This window comes from Scatophagus argus, chromosome 19 (assembly GCF_020382885.2).
Source record: "Scatophagus argus isolate fScaArg1 chromosome 19, fScaArg1.pri, whole genome shotgun sequence".
NCBI lineage: Eukaryota > Metazoa > Chordata > Actinopteri > Scatophagidae > Scatophagus > Scatophagus argus.
In genome coordinates this window covers 18,248,738-18,267,522 of record NC_058511.1, presented here as the reverse complement: position 1 = coordinate 18,267,522, position 18,785 = coordinate 18,248,738, and the positions used below count along the sequence as shown (strand labels likewise).

At 41.8% G+C, this 18,785-nt stretch overlaps 1 protein-coding gene across 7 annotated transcripts in view; it reads right to left on the bottom strand.

Moving 5' to 3' along the window:
• Positions 1-18,785, bottom strand: part of enah (ENAH actin regulator) — a 108,198-nt gene that overhangs the window by 22,707 nt on the left and 66,706 nt on the right. For all 7 annotated transcript variants that reach the window (XM_046373746.1, XM_046373745.1, XM_046373742.1 and 4 more), the window contains exon 4: positions 12,010-12,079. In XM_046373746.1, the coding sequence (XP_046229702.1) occupies positions 12,010-12,079 (70 nt within the window). The remainder of the gene's footprint in view (positions 1-12,009; positions 12,080-18,785) is intronic.

Here is an 18,785-nt window from a genome sequence, read left to right as displayed (position 1 = left end):
GCCAGCTTTGCTAAAATTTGGGCACATTAAAAACACACACATTGAGTTGAGGACTGCCTGTGGCAAAAAGCCTCCCTTGGCCGGGCACTGCTGCTATAGCATCTCACAGAAGATCTTAGAAAATCAAAGCTTTAAGGTAAAAACTCTCATTTGTGGTTTGTTTGTTTGTTTAATGTAAAATTATTATATGCAGTGTCAATGATCTTGAAGTTTGGCTAATAAAGGGAGGTTTTCCCGTAGGCATTCAATTCAAATTGTGCCTGCAGGTCCCGATTTGGTCACTAGATGTCAGCAACAGGCAGCAGCAGAAGTGCTGGTGCATGTGTGAGACTGCAGTGGAGGGAAACCATGCAAGTGGAGTGTCTGCATGCATGTGAAAACGACTTCAAGCCAACTTCCATTTACTGTATGTGAGGGGTTTTTTTATTAACTGCACCAATCCCTGTGGGAAAACTAAGCTGCTGTGAGAGCAGTTTGTATAAGAATATCAAATGAGATGAGCAGAGCTTACTTAGAGAGAGAGAGAGAGAGGGAGGGAGGGAGAGAGATAGAGAGAGGAGAGAGACACAGAGGGAGAGAGAGAGAGAGAGAGAGAGAGAGAGAGAGAGAGAGAGAGAGCAAGAGAGACAGAGAAAGAGAGAGACTGGGAGATGGAGAGAGACAGAGAGAGAGAGAGAGGGAGGGAGACAGAGACAGAGAGAGGAGAGAGACACAGAGGGGGAGAGAGAGAGAGAGGGAGGGAGGGAGGGAGACAGGGAGAGATAAAGAGACAGAAAGAGAAAGAGAGAGAGAGAGAGACATAGAGAGAGAGAGGGAGGGAGACAGAGACAGAGAGAGGAGAGAGACACAGAGGGAGAGAGAGAGAGAGGGAGGGAGGGAGAGAGATAGGGAGACAGAGAGAGGAGAGAGACACAGAGGGAGAGAGAGAGAGAGAGAGAGAGAGAGAGAGACTGGGAGATGGAGAGAGACAGAGAGACAGAGAGAGAGAGGGAGGGAGGGAGGGAGACAGGAAGAGATAAAGAGACAGAAAGAGGAAAAGAGAGAGAGAGAGACATAAAGAGAGAGGGGAGGGAGGGAGAGAGAGATAGAGAGAGGAGAGAGACACACAGAGGGAGAGAGAGACAGAGAGCAAGAGAGACAGAGAGAGAGAGAGAGAGAGACTGGGAGATGGAGAGAGATGGAGAGAGACAGAGAGAGAGAGGGAGACAGAGAGAGATAAAGAGACAGAAAGAGGAGAGAGAGAGAGAGCAAGAGAGACAGAGAGAGAAAGGGAAAGAAAGACACAGAGAGAGAGAGAGACTGGGAGAGGGAGAGAGACAGAGAGAGAGAGAGAGAGAGAGACAGACAGACAGACAGAGAGGAGAGGAGAGGAGAGGAGAGGAGCAATCAGATATACTTTGTGGACAATCATTAAAAATAGCAGAATAGATGTACAAAATGCAAAAAGAAAAACAAAACAAACTCAGTATGTCTACAGCATGTGTGAAAATCCAGTGCTCCATACTCACATTAACAAGGATCTTGTAGAGGTATAAATGGAAAGCTACACAATCTGCCCTTCATCACAACAACTGACGGTTGAGTGAAAGATTTTTATGAACAAATAAATACCACAGTGAGGGCGTGACTTGCTTTGAATGAGGGGAATAAGAGAAAGAGTAAATATGTGACTGGAGGAGCAAATGCAAACTGAACCCTAATATTTAATGATTTACACTGAGGGCATTTTGTAAGTATGGTGGGTCCTCACAATGTGACTGTGTAAACAGATTTTTGTCCCCACAACTACAGGAATACGTGTACACACACACACACACACTCACATTTGCGAGGAAATCTTTCATTTAATTGGAAGCGTCAACCGTCTTGTCACATTCTATGATTTACTTGGTCATAAATTTCACTGGCTGTAAATGAGTGAGCGTTACATTCATAAATTACACAAGCAAGAAGAAAGATGGTGGGAAGTGGGGCTGAATGCCAACACGCACTTTTGCTCACACACACACACACACACACATCAAGCTGAATCCCGTCAGGTTGCCCTGCCTCACTCATCCTGTTCTGCTGAAAGCTGACTCACAGCTAAAAGTCAATCATCAGCATAAATGTTGCTTAATGCAAGCACTCCAAACAAGTACACAAACCTCACTTCACTAGTGACGCATACATGTCTCAAGGCATGTTTGGACCAGCAGATTCACACACACACACAAAGTTAACACGTTCACATTTAGTGACAGGCTTAGTGTAAAACAAACCAGGTTCTAATAAAGATAACAGAGTGAATAGACTTTAAGAGTTAATTAAAGTTGATTATTCCTTGTTAAGAAAGTGGCTTGTACTGTATTTCATTTTATTGTTTGAACAGTAGCTTATTTAAAGGGCCGGGAGTGGGCTTCAATACTTTCTGAGTACTGAACAAAAATGATCCCCTAACATCGAGTATCAAGAGTTTGTATCTAATGTTTTCTCCTTATTATCTGATCTGCAGCTTGATCTAACTGAACTTCTAAAAGTTCAGTGTTTTGAGCATTTTGGCATACTTTGCTAATGAAAAAAGTACTGAGGGGTCATTATGATCTTAACCTTCCTTCAGGAAATCCCGAAGTATTACAAGTATTATATTGCTGGATCTTTGCAGCAACTTTAAAATGCCTCTTTTGCCACTGAAATATATTAAGACAAAAATTCAACAATATTGTCACAAATGTTGAAGTAAACTAAAAGGAATACCTCGTCACAGACAGTTGCTCATTTCTCTCCTCAGCGACACAAAGTCCACCTCAGTTTAGCCCAAATTTGGATTCTGGCTCCAGAAATTGCTAAAATGGTAGCAGTAATCCCGAAGTCCAGCGTTCCCCTCAGAGTCCTCTCAGACATAACAAAGTGTGAGTGTCAGCTTGGGCTGCCATTATTATGTGAAAGACGTTTCATTTGGGTGTCAACAAAGGTGATCGCAATGAGGTGATTAATGATGAAGATCTGAATAAAGATGATGACTAATGTGCAGTAGTCAGTCATAACAAGTGCTATGTTGAGTCTTTTGCAAACTGGTGGAATTTTAAAAGCCCTCTTTTGTACACCTTCTCCTGAATGAAAAGGATCTAATCACAGAATTTCCCCAGTGCAGTGTTTGGTGCATTATGACTGATTAAAGTGAATACAAGCTAATTCTTTCAAACCTGCAGAGCTTAGCTGTGACGTGGCTGCAGATCCACCTATCTGCTTCACAGGATTATCCTGACCAATAGCATGCAAGAAAGAAGTGTGAAGGGCATTTTTCTCATTCTCTATTCATGTCTGCTACACTCCAATCTCCCAAGTCTCTTTTGTCTCCATAGAAAGACAGACAGGCAGACAGGCAGACAGACAGACAGGCACAAACCGCCCCACTTCTCACGGTGTCTTGGTGGTCCGTTCGTGTAATTACAGAAACACAGGCTAACCTGGATTTATGTCTGATGGAAGGGCAACATCTCTGAGGATTTTATAGTCCCCCCTGAGGTCTTCCCTCATCTGTGATAATACACTCCCTCTGATAGCAAATGAGTCCCTAAGGGATCATCTGCACCATAAAAGCATCAGAGCCGCCTCATGATTAAATACAGCTTGTGATACAATAGTGTGATGGTAGTAAAATCAGTCTAATCAAGCAGATCACAATTTTCTTTCTTTTCTATGTAAAAATGGCTAAACTGCCAGTAGCCAGCAGCCAAATACTGACAGGGTGTGGGTTCTACAGCAGGTACAATTTGTGTAGCAGCAACATTGGCAGCTACTCACCACTTTTTCTGTTCAACATCCATATGTGGGTTTGATGGAAAAGAAGTTGGTGGTTCTCAATAGAATATCAACTGCTGTGTGAATGACACTGATCTATGTGATAAACATACGGCGGTCTACAAACAGTCCTGGAGCTTCAGCTGAAACAACCCTGAGCCAAATGATGCTTTTCAAGAACTTCTGTCACTGTCTCAACTAGTGACTCATTATCATTATTAAATGACCACAGTGCGGTTAAGCTATGTTTTAATTGTTGAAGAGCTGAAGCAAAGTGTCTTGGTAACAGATAACAAAAGACAACAGAGTATCCACTTATTCCATATAAAAAAGCAGAGGGTCCCTTTGTTTTCCTTTTCCATTACGGATATTACCTGGTACTTTTTTGGTACCACCCTGGTCTTAAGGGTTACTTGAGGTTTTGTGAAAAAAATCAACAAATGATGACATAAGCTTATTCACTAACATGAAAAGTTTAAAAAAAACATATGATGGAGGAGTTCACCTCATTATAAGAATAAAGTATCTCGACCACAGAAACAATCTGAAACATAAAATCATGCAGCTAGAGAAAGAAGTTGGCCAAAATAATAAAAATCCAGCAGTGGCCGGTGGTGCAAATTCTGGTTGCTTTGAGGTTCTCTACATCTGATGCTCTTCAGAACAAGTGAGCATTACCCAGTTCAAAACCCTGTACCTGTTATCCCTCCCTTAGGAGGTTCCTTAGGATCTAAGCTACCATGTCATGTGTTTCCAGAGGGACTCCTGCTGTATGAGCAAATTCCAGCAAAGAAATGTGAACTAACAGAGTGTGAATCCGTTATCATGTGTGATGCCTCATTATTCTTCATTATCCCCGCTTGGTGAGAGGGCTTACTTGCTGAATGTGTTCTAATCAGAGAGACAACCTCAGCTGTACCGATGTCTAGTTGCACTGTTGTTTCTGTTGTTGTAGTTAAATGGTTGTGCTGGCATTGATGAATGTCTTTTAGCCTGGAGGTTTTAAAAACCCAAATTTAGCCTGAAAGGACAATAGAGTTGTGAATTAGTTGCTTTGGGATACCTGCTAGAATAAACCACCTTAAGTGCTGATAGTTCCTTTTTTGCAAAGTGCAACACAAACTAGGGCAGCCCCCCGCCCAGCTACACACGCATATGCACACAAACACCTCAACATGTAATTTAGTGTAGCACACAAACAGAGCATTCCTATAAGGAGGAGATCATGACATTCCAAAATGATACGCACGCACACCTACAATAACCTGTCTGCAGACGTGTTTGTGTGGTGAGGGAGTGTGGGTACTTTCAATATATCAAATGCAGATGTTGTATTGTTTTAAACACGTGGTATCAAGAGAGTATCAAAGTATTAATAGCTTAGGACAAAGCTTGGCTTTTCAGCAACGCTCACCTTCTTGGCACACTCATTCCTGTGTGGTGGGAGCGGCTTGTCTCACTGTCAAAACTTTACAAGTACAACACGCATGAGAACGGCAGTTATATGGGAAAACCTCCTTCCATCAGCTTGCACTCACTTTCACTTAAGACAAAGCACAGAAAAATGTCGATTATTTAAGATTTTATTTCTATTTCACTTTTTGAACATCCCGTCTTATTTTTATTTTGTTGCTTCTGTACTGTAACTGAGACACCCTTGACCAGGCCCTGTCATTTTCCTTTCATGCTGACCACTGTGAAAACATGCCCAGGCAACGCATCCATCAGACAGTTACCGCTACACACTTGGATCAGCGCTCACACAGTGAGAGCGTCATAAAGAACCAGTCCCTTCAATCTCAGCCAAAGCTGACATTTCCTGCACTTTTTCTGGGTTATGCATGACCTGCGACACACCCAACTGAGTTGCAGTTTTTGCTTGCATCTATCCCATGTACATTTTCTTAATAAGATTTCCAATGTTGTTACATATAGAAAAAATTGAACAATTTGAGCGTTGAGGAGAGGTGGATTTTTTTCCCCTTTTTTCCCCCCTCAGATTCTAAAGGGCAGAATGAAAGAAAAAGTCACTGAGGCTGTTCTCAGTTGTGGGGCAATACATCTGTGGTGATCAGCATCAGTGTACATAAAAGTCAAATGTTACCCTACACTGACCTCCTGCTGGCTTGACTGGTGTCTATAAAATGGTAGTTGAACAGCACTTGGATTAATGCAAAATGCAGCAGAAATGTCAAGATACACACTCTTTGCTGTGATCTGTCTGTTCAGCAGGTACTATATACTATATTCCACTTCTGACTGAGCCTAAAGTTTCAAGATGGGCAAATGAATGACTGAAACATATTAATAGCATACTGACCACATTAAATCCCACTGTATACACTGTCTGCATGTTTCCTGCCTGTGATGGGTGAACCCAAAACAGGCTTCTCTTCCCTCCATGTCCCTTCTCTGCCTTGCAGGGAAACGTCATAGGATTCAAAGCTGTGAAAAAGCCTCCTGCACAGTTTAACTGGCGTCTCATTTGCCTCGTGACAAGAGTTGCCGGGGAAACCGTTGCTAAGGGAGTGTGGGAGGCGGTACGGCCTGAATCCCCGCACACGGACATACGTGCACATGTACGCATATTCTGTCGTCTTTGCAACAACTTACCATGAGTGATACAAAGACACTTTGAGACAGAGTCAGAGAGGATTTAGGGTAATACTGGAAACATCAAATGCCTTACTGCTAAACAAAAAAAAAGAAGAAGAAGAAGAAACAAGAAATGTGGAGGGGGAGGGCCATACAGACAGAATATAGTCAAAGGGCATGAAGATCAAAGATGCAATGGTACACAATTACTTCAGTCCAACAGTTAGGAGTGTATTCATTAGCTAACAAAATAATAAAAAGACACTACATTAGATGTTAGAAACTAAACGATAACAAAACTCAACAACGAAGAGAGCAGTATCACAGAAACACATCAATGGGCTAAAAATGGAAAACTGAACACAAGAAAATTAAACTACACAGAAAGTGACAATGTGGCAGTGTAAGCTGCAAATACAGCATTGTGTCTCGTTTGACACATGCCTATACTGCAGTCACAGCCTGGAGACACTTGCATGCTGCTCTGTGAGCTGCTACCATCAACCCACCACGCATTCTTCACCTTTTTCCCCAATGCCAACCAGCTCCTGACACTGATCACTCCGTCATGCACTCGCTGGCAGCTCCCTGTAGTGTTACCGACACTCAGTAGAAACTATTAGAACTACTATAGGTTTTGGACAATTACTAATCATTGTCATTTTGCTTCTTCACTGCTACATTTCGCTGCACATTGCATTGTGGGATTGTTAGTGTAACAGCAATCCATTGCAGGAATTTTTGACGGAACGACAAAGTGCATACGTTACATACTCTGCTTTCAGATGTACCAAGGAACTTGGTGAGTAAATGTAGAAATTAATTTCACCATACTGCTATTTATTTTTGTTGGTCTTGCTATTTTGTTTGTCTTTAATCACAAATGGTGTTACACATCAGCGGTAATATGTTCTTTAGCAGGATGTGTGGTAATTTTCTTTGAGCAAGGATTTGTGTCACACCCTGTTTTGCCACAAATGACAACTGTGCAAAATCTTAAGGGACACTGAAGTCTGGCAAAATGTGCTGGCCACGACTCAACGGCTCACCCGATTGGCTCACAGAACCAGGAAATGTTGTTTGAATGGATGGGAGCCCAGATGGACCATATGGACCTACTCTAGTGAGGATCTGGTCCAAGTGTGGCAAATACACACACGCACACTCTCTGTGTCATGTGTCCCACTAACATAAGACCCCAACCTTGTTATCAAAGCCAAGCTAACATATTGGTTGTAGGGGAGTGTGTGTTTAAATCCAAAACTGTGACTGTCATATGAGAATACATGCTGTCAACATGTGTTCAGCATGTCGCCATCATCAGCTGCTGGTGTTTTCATCCTCAGAGTGATAAATACCAACAGCAATTAATGCTTAGAGCTAACACAGTTCTAACTGACATATTCACTTTCTTTTCCTCTATTTCACTTCATTCAAGACGATGCAACACATTTCCTCTCTCCCCACACACACTCCCTTGCTCCCACGCACCACGCAGCTATTTATACCGCAGCCTATTATTTCCAGCTCATGTCTTTTTAATCTGAGGGTAGCACCCTGCATTACTGAACAGGTCGTTCGCCTCAGCCCTCCGTGAATCCACTCGTACATGGAGTGAATATTTCCGTCATTCCATCATGACGTTGTCCACCTCTTCTACATCCCTCTAAGTGACTTAGAGAAGAGATGGGGGAGGAAGTGGATGAATAAAGGGATGGGTGACAGACAGTGAGAAAGAACGACGATGTGTATCAGATTTTCATGCTGTCGTATGACACTGTGGAAAATCCCACCACAGAGACATCTGAATTTTCCAGCCTCGCGGTGGATGAATGATGTCAGTGTTTACTCCTCACAGAGCGGAGACCCAGCAAGAGGAGGCCACACTGATGAGTGCAGGCTGTGTGTGATTGAACATGTGTGGTCACTCAGGAACGAGGTGGTCCATTCATTGGTTAGTTGATGTTACCTAACGAGGCAGAGAGGAATGAGAAGAGGGGAAACATCACTCTTGCTCCTATTTGTAAACACTCATCCATATCTCCAGTTCTTTCTTTACTCCCTCTCGTCCTCTGTCACCATTTCAGGCACCATGGCTCAGTGCGACACACAATGCTGATGAAAAGCATTGGAACTAAATGAAGTAAGACATAGCCAAAACATTAGCTGTAATGTTGCGCAGGCTTGTCATCAATCGGCAGGTTACGAGTTATCTGGCAATTTCCTCCATTGGTTGTGGTTATGTGGTTATGTTGTGTGTGTCCAAAACTGTGTTTAAAGGGTTAAGAATCTGTAATTAAAACTCTGATTCTCTTTTGACTATGTAGATAAATATTTTAAACAGTCTGATTTGTTTTAACCAATACTAATGTTGTGTTTGCACTGTTGCGTGACCACAGAGTGAACGGATGGATAATAAATGAACAAATAATAAAACACCTGATTTATGCCTGCCTGGAGAGCGCATACCTCTGCCAAGGTCAAAAATGCACTCTTCTGTGTTGAGAATGTGAATGTTCTAGTATGTGAATCAGCATGTGTTTATATAAACTATATAGACAAAGGTTTTGGGATGGGGCTGCTCTTCAGGGGTTGGGCTTGGCCTCTTACTTCCAGTGAAGGGAAATCTTAAAACTTCAGCATAACAAGACATTTTGGACAATGCTATGCTTCTAACCTTGTGGCAACAGTTTGTTGAAGGTCCTTTTCTAGTCCAGCATGACTGTGCCCCAGTGCACAAAGCAAAGTCCATAAAGACATGGTTGGATGAGTTTGGTGTGGAAGAACTTGACTGGCCCACACAGAGCCCTGACCTCAACTCCATCCAACACCTTTGAGATGAACTGGAACAGAGACTGTGAGACAGTCCTTTTCATCCAACATCAGTGTGTGACCTCACAAATGCTCTACTGCATGAATGGGCACAGATTCCCACAGAAACACTCCAACATGTTGTGGAAAGCCTTCCCAGAAGAGTGGAAGCTGTTCCTGCTACAAAGCTGTCTGTGTGTTTAGAATGTGATAGCATTAAAGTCCCTGTTGGTGTAATGGTAAGGTTTTCCAATACTTTTGTCTATATAGTGCATTATAAAACTATTAGAATGTCCAAATATGACTGTGTAGCTCACCTCTCAGCCATCACTAATGATCCACTATTTGTTGCAATGTCTTCAGATACAGTGTGTGTGTGTGTATGTATTTTCTTATTATTCTTTGGCTATGGTGTGGATGTGTCTGGGTGTTAGTCTGTGTGTACAGTGTGTGAGGTTGGATTATAGGCTAAAAACATAGAGACAAGGTTACATTGCTGTCTCTGTCTCTCCACTCTGCTCCGTCTGTATAAAGCTGCAGGTGTGCGTATCTGTTTGACAAGCATTGGGTCTGAATTCACACAAAATCCAGCAATGTGGCATCTTCCTGCGGAGGCGCGGACATGTTTATATGTGTTTTAGAATGTAGCCACAGTGAAACATTTGGAAAACTCACTCACTGACTAAATTGTGTATCTGGCCCGTGATAAGGATCTACTCTACAAACTCCTTCTTAGTCCAGCTTAGATGAGAATCTGGCCAGTAGCCTTCCTACTGACAAACAGACAAACCAGACCAAAAACATGGCCATTTGACAGGGTTAATTAGTATGCTGACTTTACAGTGGACAGAGACTCATGTCACGCTGCCTCTGTGTGTGTTGAAAGGTGGAGTGGGTGAGCAAGCTGGGTTTATCAACTGCAGTTTGTGTGTATTCCAGCCTGAGGAACCCAGAGCAGATCTGGTGTGGATCTTTGATTATGAATTATGTCCAAGCAGGTGGGAAACTAACGCTTACTGACCGAGGTGCTCTGGACAATTAAACTAGCAAAATACAAATAAAAATATTTTAGCTTTCAAAGCAAGGTGTTTGAATGATGAGTGAAGTGTTGGCCACATAATATATAACAATGGAGGTAATGTAAACTAATCCGAATATCATTCAGTTGTGCAAACAAGGTGATAATTCACATGACCACCCAATACAGGAAATGCATTAACTGAATCTGTTTAACTTTACAAAATCATTTTTGTTATAAATCCTTGAAGATTTATGGTTTCATAATAATTTCAAACAGATGTGCAAATGCTTTTGTTGATCTGTAAATTCCTAATAAACAATCACAATCAGACCTCAAACCAATCTTCCAAAATTTACAGTATCTGAGCTTTCCTTTTCAGAAAGCAGAGTGAGCAGGCAATTCATTTCTACACTTCTCTCCTCACTCCTCCTCTCCCTGCATCATTCTCTTCTCCCTCTGTTCCACATCTCCCTTTCTATTGGCCCCTGTATGAGCAGATGACCTCAGTCACTGATCCACTCGATACCTGTCTGTCACCCCCCCTGTCTGGGGAAAGAGGGAGGTGGAGGGCGGGAGAAAAAGAAAGACGAATGAGGCTAAACAGAGACAAGAGGGTAAAAGTCAAAAATAAAAGAAAGAGAAGAAATCAAAGTGGAGCTGGCAGCCACATCCATCAGCCTCTCTCAGACGTACAGAGTCTGTAAAATTCCTGGCAGATCTACGTTCACCTCAAACAGAATTAGGAAAACCATTGACTCACACCTGGAGAATGTTTTATTGTGTGTGAATGACAGAGAGACAGGCAGAAAAACTGAGCAGAGAGAGAGACTGCATATCTTAAGGATGACAGAATTAATATTTTAGTGCCGTTCATCCACAGGGACTTTAACCTCTAGCATTTGGAGTGTTACTGCCTTGCTCCACACCAGCTGAGACTAATGCAAGAGGGCAAAAACGCAAAGACATGCATGCACGTGCACACACACACAAAGAGATTACAGGTCTGGTGCTAATTTTAGTATTTTATTTGAGTGTCCAAAGTCTGTAAAGGTATGCACGACAAACTCAAAGATTCCAAAAATGGAACAGAAAAGCAGCGTCACATTTTAAAGACGCAAAGTTTGTGAGAAGCAATGCCAGGTGAACTGCTGTTCTGGTGCCAAAATTCCAAGAACATGACGGTACTCATTTTCTAAGGGATCAGATTCTGCTGGACCTAAAGGGGGCGGCATAAATGCCTACAAGTGTTCCACTCTGCGGTTAAATAAGAGGAAGACGATAAAAACAATAATGTGTGAACATGTTCCTACGTTTGCCTGTGTGTGTGTGTGGGGGGGGGTTCTAATCAAATCCTCAAACATGTTTTCTAGTGAACGAGTTCAAAATCATAGCCAACAGCTGGCCTCCATTAATACAGCTCTGTGTGTGCGCGTGCATATGAGTACATATGCAAAGTGTTTTCTAGCTGTTCCAGAGTTTTATTATTACCTGTGGGAAAGAGTGGCCTTGTATGGGGAAGAAAAACAAGTGTGAGCATGCAGGGTTTCTCTGAGTGTGTGTGTGTGTGTGTGTGTGTGTGTGTGTGTGTGTGTGTGTGTGTCTGAGGAAGACTGGTAGACAGGTGGTGAAAATAAGATTGCTTGTAAATGAGTTCAGAAGAACAACAGAAACGTTAGTAGAGGGGGAGACAGATGAAGAAGAAACAAGGTGAACACACTTTTAATTTAAATCCAGAGACATGTTAAAGTGTGTATGTGACCCTTTGGCTTTTTTCTTCTTGGTGTTTGTGTTGTCCTTACCTTCTCTGCAGGTCCATCTCCTCTGTGGGGCCATTCTGAACCTGGGGGCCCTGTCTGGGCAGTGTGGGGCCTGTAGAGGGCAGCACACACAGACAGCTCCATCATTGTCATGATTCTGACTGACACATGACTCCTTGTGTAATACTTCAATAAAATAAAAACACATCTGCAGTCAAAAATGAACACACCACACAAAATGAAAATCAATTTCAGACTTTAATTATCAAACCTATCAAAAGAAAGTTATATGGGACCACCGGTGCACTGCTGCACCAGTGAAGGGCCCCCAACAGTTCAGGAGGAAACAGGAAGACACTGCTGGTTGTCATGGCAACTCCATATTTTGCAAAAGATGTGCAGATCATTTGGGCTTGAATCACTCTCAAGGGGTGAAAAGCCGCAGAGGTTTTCTGCCTTCACTTCCTCTGATGTCACCTGTCGTGTGCTCTTTTCAGTTAAACACACACTTAACATGAAGAAGCATTTTAGTTGTCTTTTTGCTGAGGCGCTGCAACAGCGAAAGAAGTATTCAAACCCTTGCCTTGTGTAAAAAACTCAATATAAGTGAGCAGAGGCTCAGGCAGACAGAAGCTGCCATGTAGTCGTGTGTTTCATATAAGGTCCAAACATCTATGAGCAGAGCAGTGAGCCATATGATCAGATTCCCTCAGCATGCAGTGCACATTGAACTCGCTCCACTTTGCCAGTGTCCAACTGCATCGGTATTCAGATTTATGCGAATGTAGAATGTTTCTCCCTGCGTGTTCACGTTCATTCAGACATTGTGCATCTCAGACTGTGCTGGCGGGTTAGCGAGCTCAGGGACAGTCTGTCACAAGCTTGGTCAGATTTGTTTGTTTGTGGAACAGCACAGCAGCAGAGGAAAGCAACAAAACTGCAAAATGTTGCAGCGAATGGCAAAAAAGCGCGACAGAACAGAAGTCAAAGTACTCACCATTGACTGCATTTTCTGATTCTTAGTCTTTTTTTCATAAGATTAAAAGTTGCAGTTTTATGCCTCCGGGCAGCACTCATGTTGCGTGTGTGTCCAGACTATAATATATGTATGTAGAGACTGACAGGGAGCTTCATCACGTGGTGTTAGTGCTCTGCATGTAAACAGACAAACAAAGGTAGGATGGAACCTACACTCAAGGATCAACTTAAATGCACTGTTTAGTTTAGACAGAAAAGCCTGCAACTCAGTAGAAGCACAAGAAGGTAAAACTAAACAACATACGTGTTTGTGTGTATAGTCCTAGTTTAAACTCTGAAATACTGACAATATTCGATGACATCCTCAGCAGCCTTTGGCACAAGAACAGGAGACACCTAGACATCACTGTCTCATTTACACTTGCTAATGAGCTAACTTTTCTGCAAAACCTGAGTAGGACCAGATGGACCAACATGGTGCTCTTTCTCCCTCTGTGTACCAAACACACACACACAGATTTGAGTGCAATTAGTATTCAGCCAAGTGTTAGCTGACTGAAGAGACGACAGATGTAGATATATGGATGAAACAGGCAGAACGTGGGCTGTAGCCAGACTGACAACTGCAGCTGAATACCAACGTGCTCACACACATTAGCCCCACTTGACACTGTTATTGCTAATGGCATTAGTCAAAACAATTAGAGCACTGTAACAACAGCTCTATTATTGTTGTTGGTGTTGTTTAACAGAATAATTTAGTTTCTTTGGTGAATCTGACAAGTTTGAGTTTTCAAATTTCTGCCAGGAGCAAATGTGAAACATAACACACAACATAAGATCAGTGAAATTCTGCTCAATTTTCTAAAACCAGTTCAAACCTGAACATTGCCTGCTCCAAAGATCATTAATGCAGGAACACGGGGGTGATGGTCCAGTTCAGTTCTAAACACAAAATTATGCAGAGATGAACACAAGCTCATCTGGGATGGAAAGAGACACACACAAGCAGTGCTCCTTTGCTGTGACCTTGGCCACTAATGAGTAATGCTGACCATGACAAGAGATAATGGAAACCAGTCTCCTGGTCACCAGTAGTGTCAGAAATTCCTTTCTGATGAGTCAGGAAGCTTGGTAGTATTGAGGTAGGAAATGTGACATGACTGGGAAGAGTGTGAAACATTTGCACAGATGTGATTTAATCACTTTAGACTAGAGCTGCAACAATTATTTGACTAAATGATTAGGTGATCTAAAGACAAATAATCACCAAGCGTTCCAATACCTGATTAATAGTTTTCATCATTTTTCAAGCTAAAACGTCAAACATTTACTTGTTACAGCTTCATAAATATAAGGATTTGTTGCTTTTCTTTGTCATACATGATCATAAATGATATGTTGGACGTCACTTTGGGCTCTAGGAAACTGTGATGAGAATTTGTCCAGAATTTTTTTTTTGACATTTTACTATTGTTCAGTCAATCATGAAAATAATGCACAGATTTATCAGTAATATAAAATAACTGTTTGTTGCAGGCCTGCTTGGGTTTCAGGCTGCACCAACTTGGAACTTTGTTTAGTGTAACTGCTATCTGCATTCCTCACTGGAGGATAACAGAAATCTCACAGAAATCTCTCTCCCAGGCGGAGCACAAAGTGGGTCAGAAAAGACTAGTCTGACACACAAAATACACCTGGCTGTGACGCGAATGCTTGTATTAGCTTCTTTTTGAACCCCTGAGCAGCAAGCATCCTCAGGGGAAGCTGTGGATCAACGGAGCTTTCATTGTGTGCACATGCGTGTCGATGAGTCAACACCACGTAACGGGCGTCTGACATGATATCATGTCAAGATTTGCAGCTAAACACAAGTAACGCCGACATTTAATGTTCCATTTCTCGTAAAAAGATATTCTTTTAAATTCTCTGATGAAAACAAAATTCAACAGGACAACCAAAGTTCCACTGCTACAAATTGTTGCACAAGTGTTTGCATCTCTTTTCCATGAGTTAAAGTCATATTTAATACAGACACTGTGGCTAATGAAGGTTTTGCTGTCTAAAAGCCGAGGTCACGACCACAGCCCTATACGGCACAGACTTGATCTCTTCAAGTTTGAACAGGATGCTATTTATGTAGCTCAAATGTCACATTTTGCATAGCTTTTATCTGGAGTATAGGTCACTTCCATTATTCAATACTAAGACAGCTGTGCTCATTTTAATACCAGTTGCTGTTTGGTGTCATTCCCTTCGCCGTGGCTAAAACTAATCTTCCCTTAAAGCTTTTCTGATATATGATAAATATGTCTGTTTACAACAGGAATAAGAAAATATCCTACTATTTCTTCTACAGATATCAAGAATTAAGTAGATGTTTATATTTATTTTCATTTCATCCTCTATTTCATGTTTGTTTCACTTTAAGGCAAATAAACTATTTTAATTGGGCTAATTTAATTCTCTTTAATATCAAGACTTAGTTTCTGAGAAGTCTTCACTTTAAAAATAATCACTGGCAAAGACATACTGCTGACTGTAAGACTAAATCATGAACAACAAAACCAACATCGATACTTAGACTGCAGTTGCATTATAGTTACTGTTACTCTGCACCCAAACATCTTCTCTAGGAAAACACCTAGAATCAAAACAATCAGCTGATTATTCAAAAACAGTTTTAATCATTGTTTTAACTGAATTCTCATATAGTTGGGTTCCAAAGCGGATTTCATCTGGTTCCTGGCGAGTAAATTCATTAAAGCTTAAAACATTTATCTCTTCTTGAAATTTTTTATCAGCATACAATGTTACAGACATGCAGGTGACATTAGCATTTATAGCTGTTGCTGACCTTTGCTTTCACTGAGGAAAATGACAGATGACAGCATTTAATCTGCTGCTGCTCATCTCACTTTCAGGTTGCAACCCCAACCCCAACCCCAGTTTCATATCATTGGAATCTGATTTCTTTTTGTTGTGTTTACTTTTTAAGAAGACAACCCTTTGGGGTAGGAGGAGATGTGTGGGCCCTCACTCATGCCCTTCAGAGTAATTGATAGACAACTTACAAAATAGTCACTGGTCAGTTCATACAAACAGCCACCTAGTAATTCAGATACTGAAGCTGTTGAGAATTTTAAGCAAAGACTTAAGGCCTTGACATTACATCACAGGCCATTAATTCATCAATTCATTCATTCATTCATTCATGCCAATAACTGACATGTCAATATTTTCAAAATCAAACAGTTGTTTTGTTTGTTCTGAGTTTTGTTTTTCACAAAACAAGTGAATATTACATGTTGAATAAGTAACCTTTTAGTTTTTTGGAACAAGGTTAATTTTTCAGATCGTTCTCACCTTGAATCAAGGCATCAACCAATCATGTTGTGTGAAACGGATGTCACACAGACAGCTGTGCAGACAGTGTTGTTAGATTTATCCACAGGAAAATGAAGCCATGACATCCATCTGTGCTCTCTTTAAATACATCACACTGCGTTGATAAAAACGGTAATTTTACCCCACAGAAAATGGGAGTCGACCTACCTCGGCCCTGATCAATTTGTTTGTTTGTCACGTTGGTATTTTAATGTATTAATACATCTTAACAGACCACAGCGGCCTGGAGCCCCGGGACAGATAGCTGAGATGAAGGTGGTGAATGGGACCTGCCCACGAGCTACTCAGTTTAAAAGGATAATATTCCAGTGTTGCAAATTCACTTATTATTGGACCAAGCCACAGCAAAATTTGCATCGCTTATGCGTGAATAGTTCTAATGCAAAACATTCACATTGTTATGTTGTTCACTCGTCGCATCCTTTGGCATGCAAAGGTTTGAAAAATCACTTGTGCAGTTACATCATCACCAACTACGAACATAGAAACTAGGAAGAAATCTGACCTCTGCCAGAGGACAGTGTGGACCTTTTACAATGGCATCAGACAAAGCACGATGTAGAGCAGTGGTCACATCTCAAGGCAATGCAGTCACTGCGACATCTAGCTCTCTATCTGCCATGATTGTCCAAATCATCTCATCTTATTACCATCTTGATGGTTTCCTTCTTGTACGGGCTGAATTGGGCTGAATTGAAATACTACTGAATTAAGTCAGGTCCACAGGCAGTCAATATCTGGGACTATAATTGCTGACATGGTCTCTCATCTCCATCTTCCGCTGCCTGTGGGTGTAATTGTGTTACTGTCTGCTGTAATAGAGCTTACGTGCTAATGACAGAACACAGACAGCAGCCTAGCAGGGCTGCAGCCCTGAAAGCTGATCGGGAGGGAAAACGTAAGTCTGACATTCATTTAAGCCTCATTTTCTCGTTAGACTGAGCTTTTTATTACTTTATTGGATTATGTCACCATTTCACCACAAGCAAGCGTAATTCTGTGGCATCTTACTAAAAAGTTTAAATTGACGTAACCACACCCAGCTGACCTATCTGACACACCGAGAGAAGGTATGAAGCCAAGCTAAAAAGAGGCAGCTAGCTCTTCACTCACAAACAGAGAACAAAAAGAAACTGGGCTGCACTTCACTATATTAGCTGGTCATGATCTGACTATGTGGTATTAAAATACACCTCAGGGAAGGAAAGTGTTTGCAGTACCTCATCTCAGCAGGAGGACAAGGCTGATAATAGTTCAAAGGATTAAAGAGAGAAAAAACAGAGTCAGTGGCAAACAAAAGAATGCTAAAATGGATAGTCATGAACACCTATTTCTACAATCCAGTTTTCTAGATGACTTCAAAATTAAAATTTCACAGCATTGTTTCCCCACAGACACACAAAAATCAAGATAACTACACAAGTCTGTTCTATCACTCTTGTATACCTACATGAAGTCAATGTGGGCCTCCTCTGGCAGCACACGTAGCGCCACAGTCCGTGTGGGGCCCCATCTGACCCGCTGCCAGGCCTCAGTGCAACCACCACCCCGCTGCTAGCTCCCCCACAACAATCCTGGGAGCTCACATATAAAACCATAGCTCAGGCTTCGGAGGTTCTTCCTTCAATTTCCTGTGCCTTAGCACTGCATCATCCACACTGATGGACCTTTGTAAAGTGATGGCTATGTTAAGTTCCACAGAGAAAAGATCAAAAGTTTTAATAAACAAAATATTGAGCCCTCTTCTGATGCCGAGTCAAGTTATTTATCCTCTGTAATCTGATGCTTTAATATCCTGACGGCACACCTTTAAAGAGGACGTCGACATGTCCCATGTGGTTGTTCTTTGTGTCGGTTGTCCAATAGATTATAAGTGAAGGAAACAAAGGGAGACGAGAGGGAGGGTGGAGAAGTGGGAGGGAGGGATGAACATAAGAGGCAGAGAGATAGAAAGAGCTGGAGTATGAGAGCTGGACAGAGACAAAGAATGAGGAAAAAAGAAACTGATGGAACACAAAAGGCAGAGAAAGAGACAGAAATAGATGGAGATGGAGAGAGAGAGAGAGAGAGAAAGAGAGCTGCATACAGGATGCAGTAGGACTCTACCAGATGGGCTGGTCAGCCAGTTTCTACTTCCTGGATCCAATCTATTATTCATACGCTGGATACAGAGAAGGACACAACACTGCAGCCCTCAATATCATTACCTGTGTGTGTGTGGGGGTGTGTGGATGCGTATTCCTGTAGTTATGGGGAGAATTAAAGAGAAAAACAGTCACATCGTGAGGACCTGCCTTACTTATGGGGACAAAATGTGCAAGTCCCCACAACGTAAATCATTAGATATTAGGGTGAAGACTTGCTTTAAGGTTAGGTTAAGGTAAGAGTTAAGATTAGGCAGGTAATGTTTATTGTTAAGGTTAGCTGGTGGT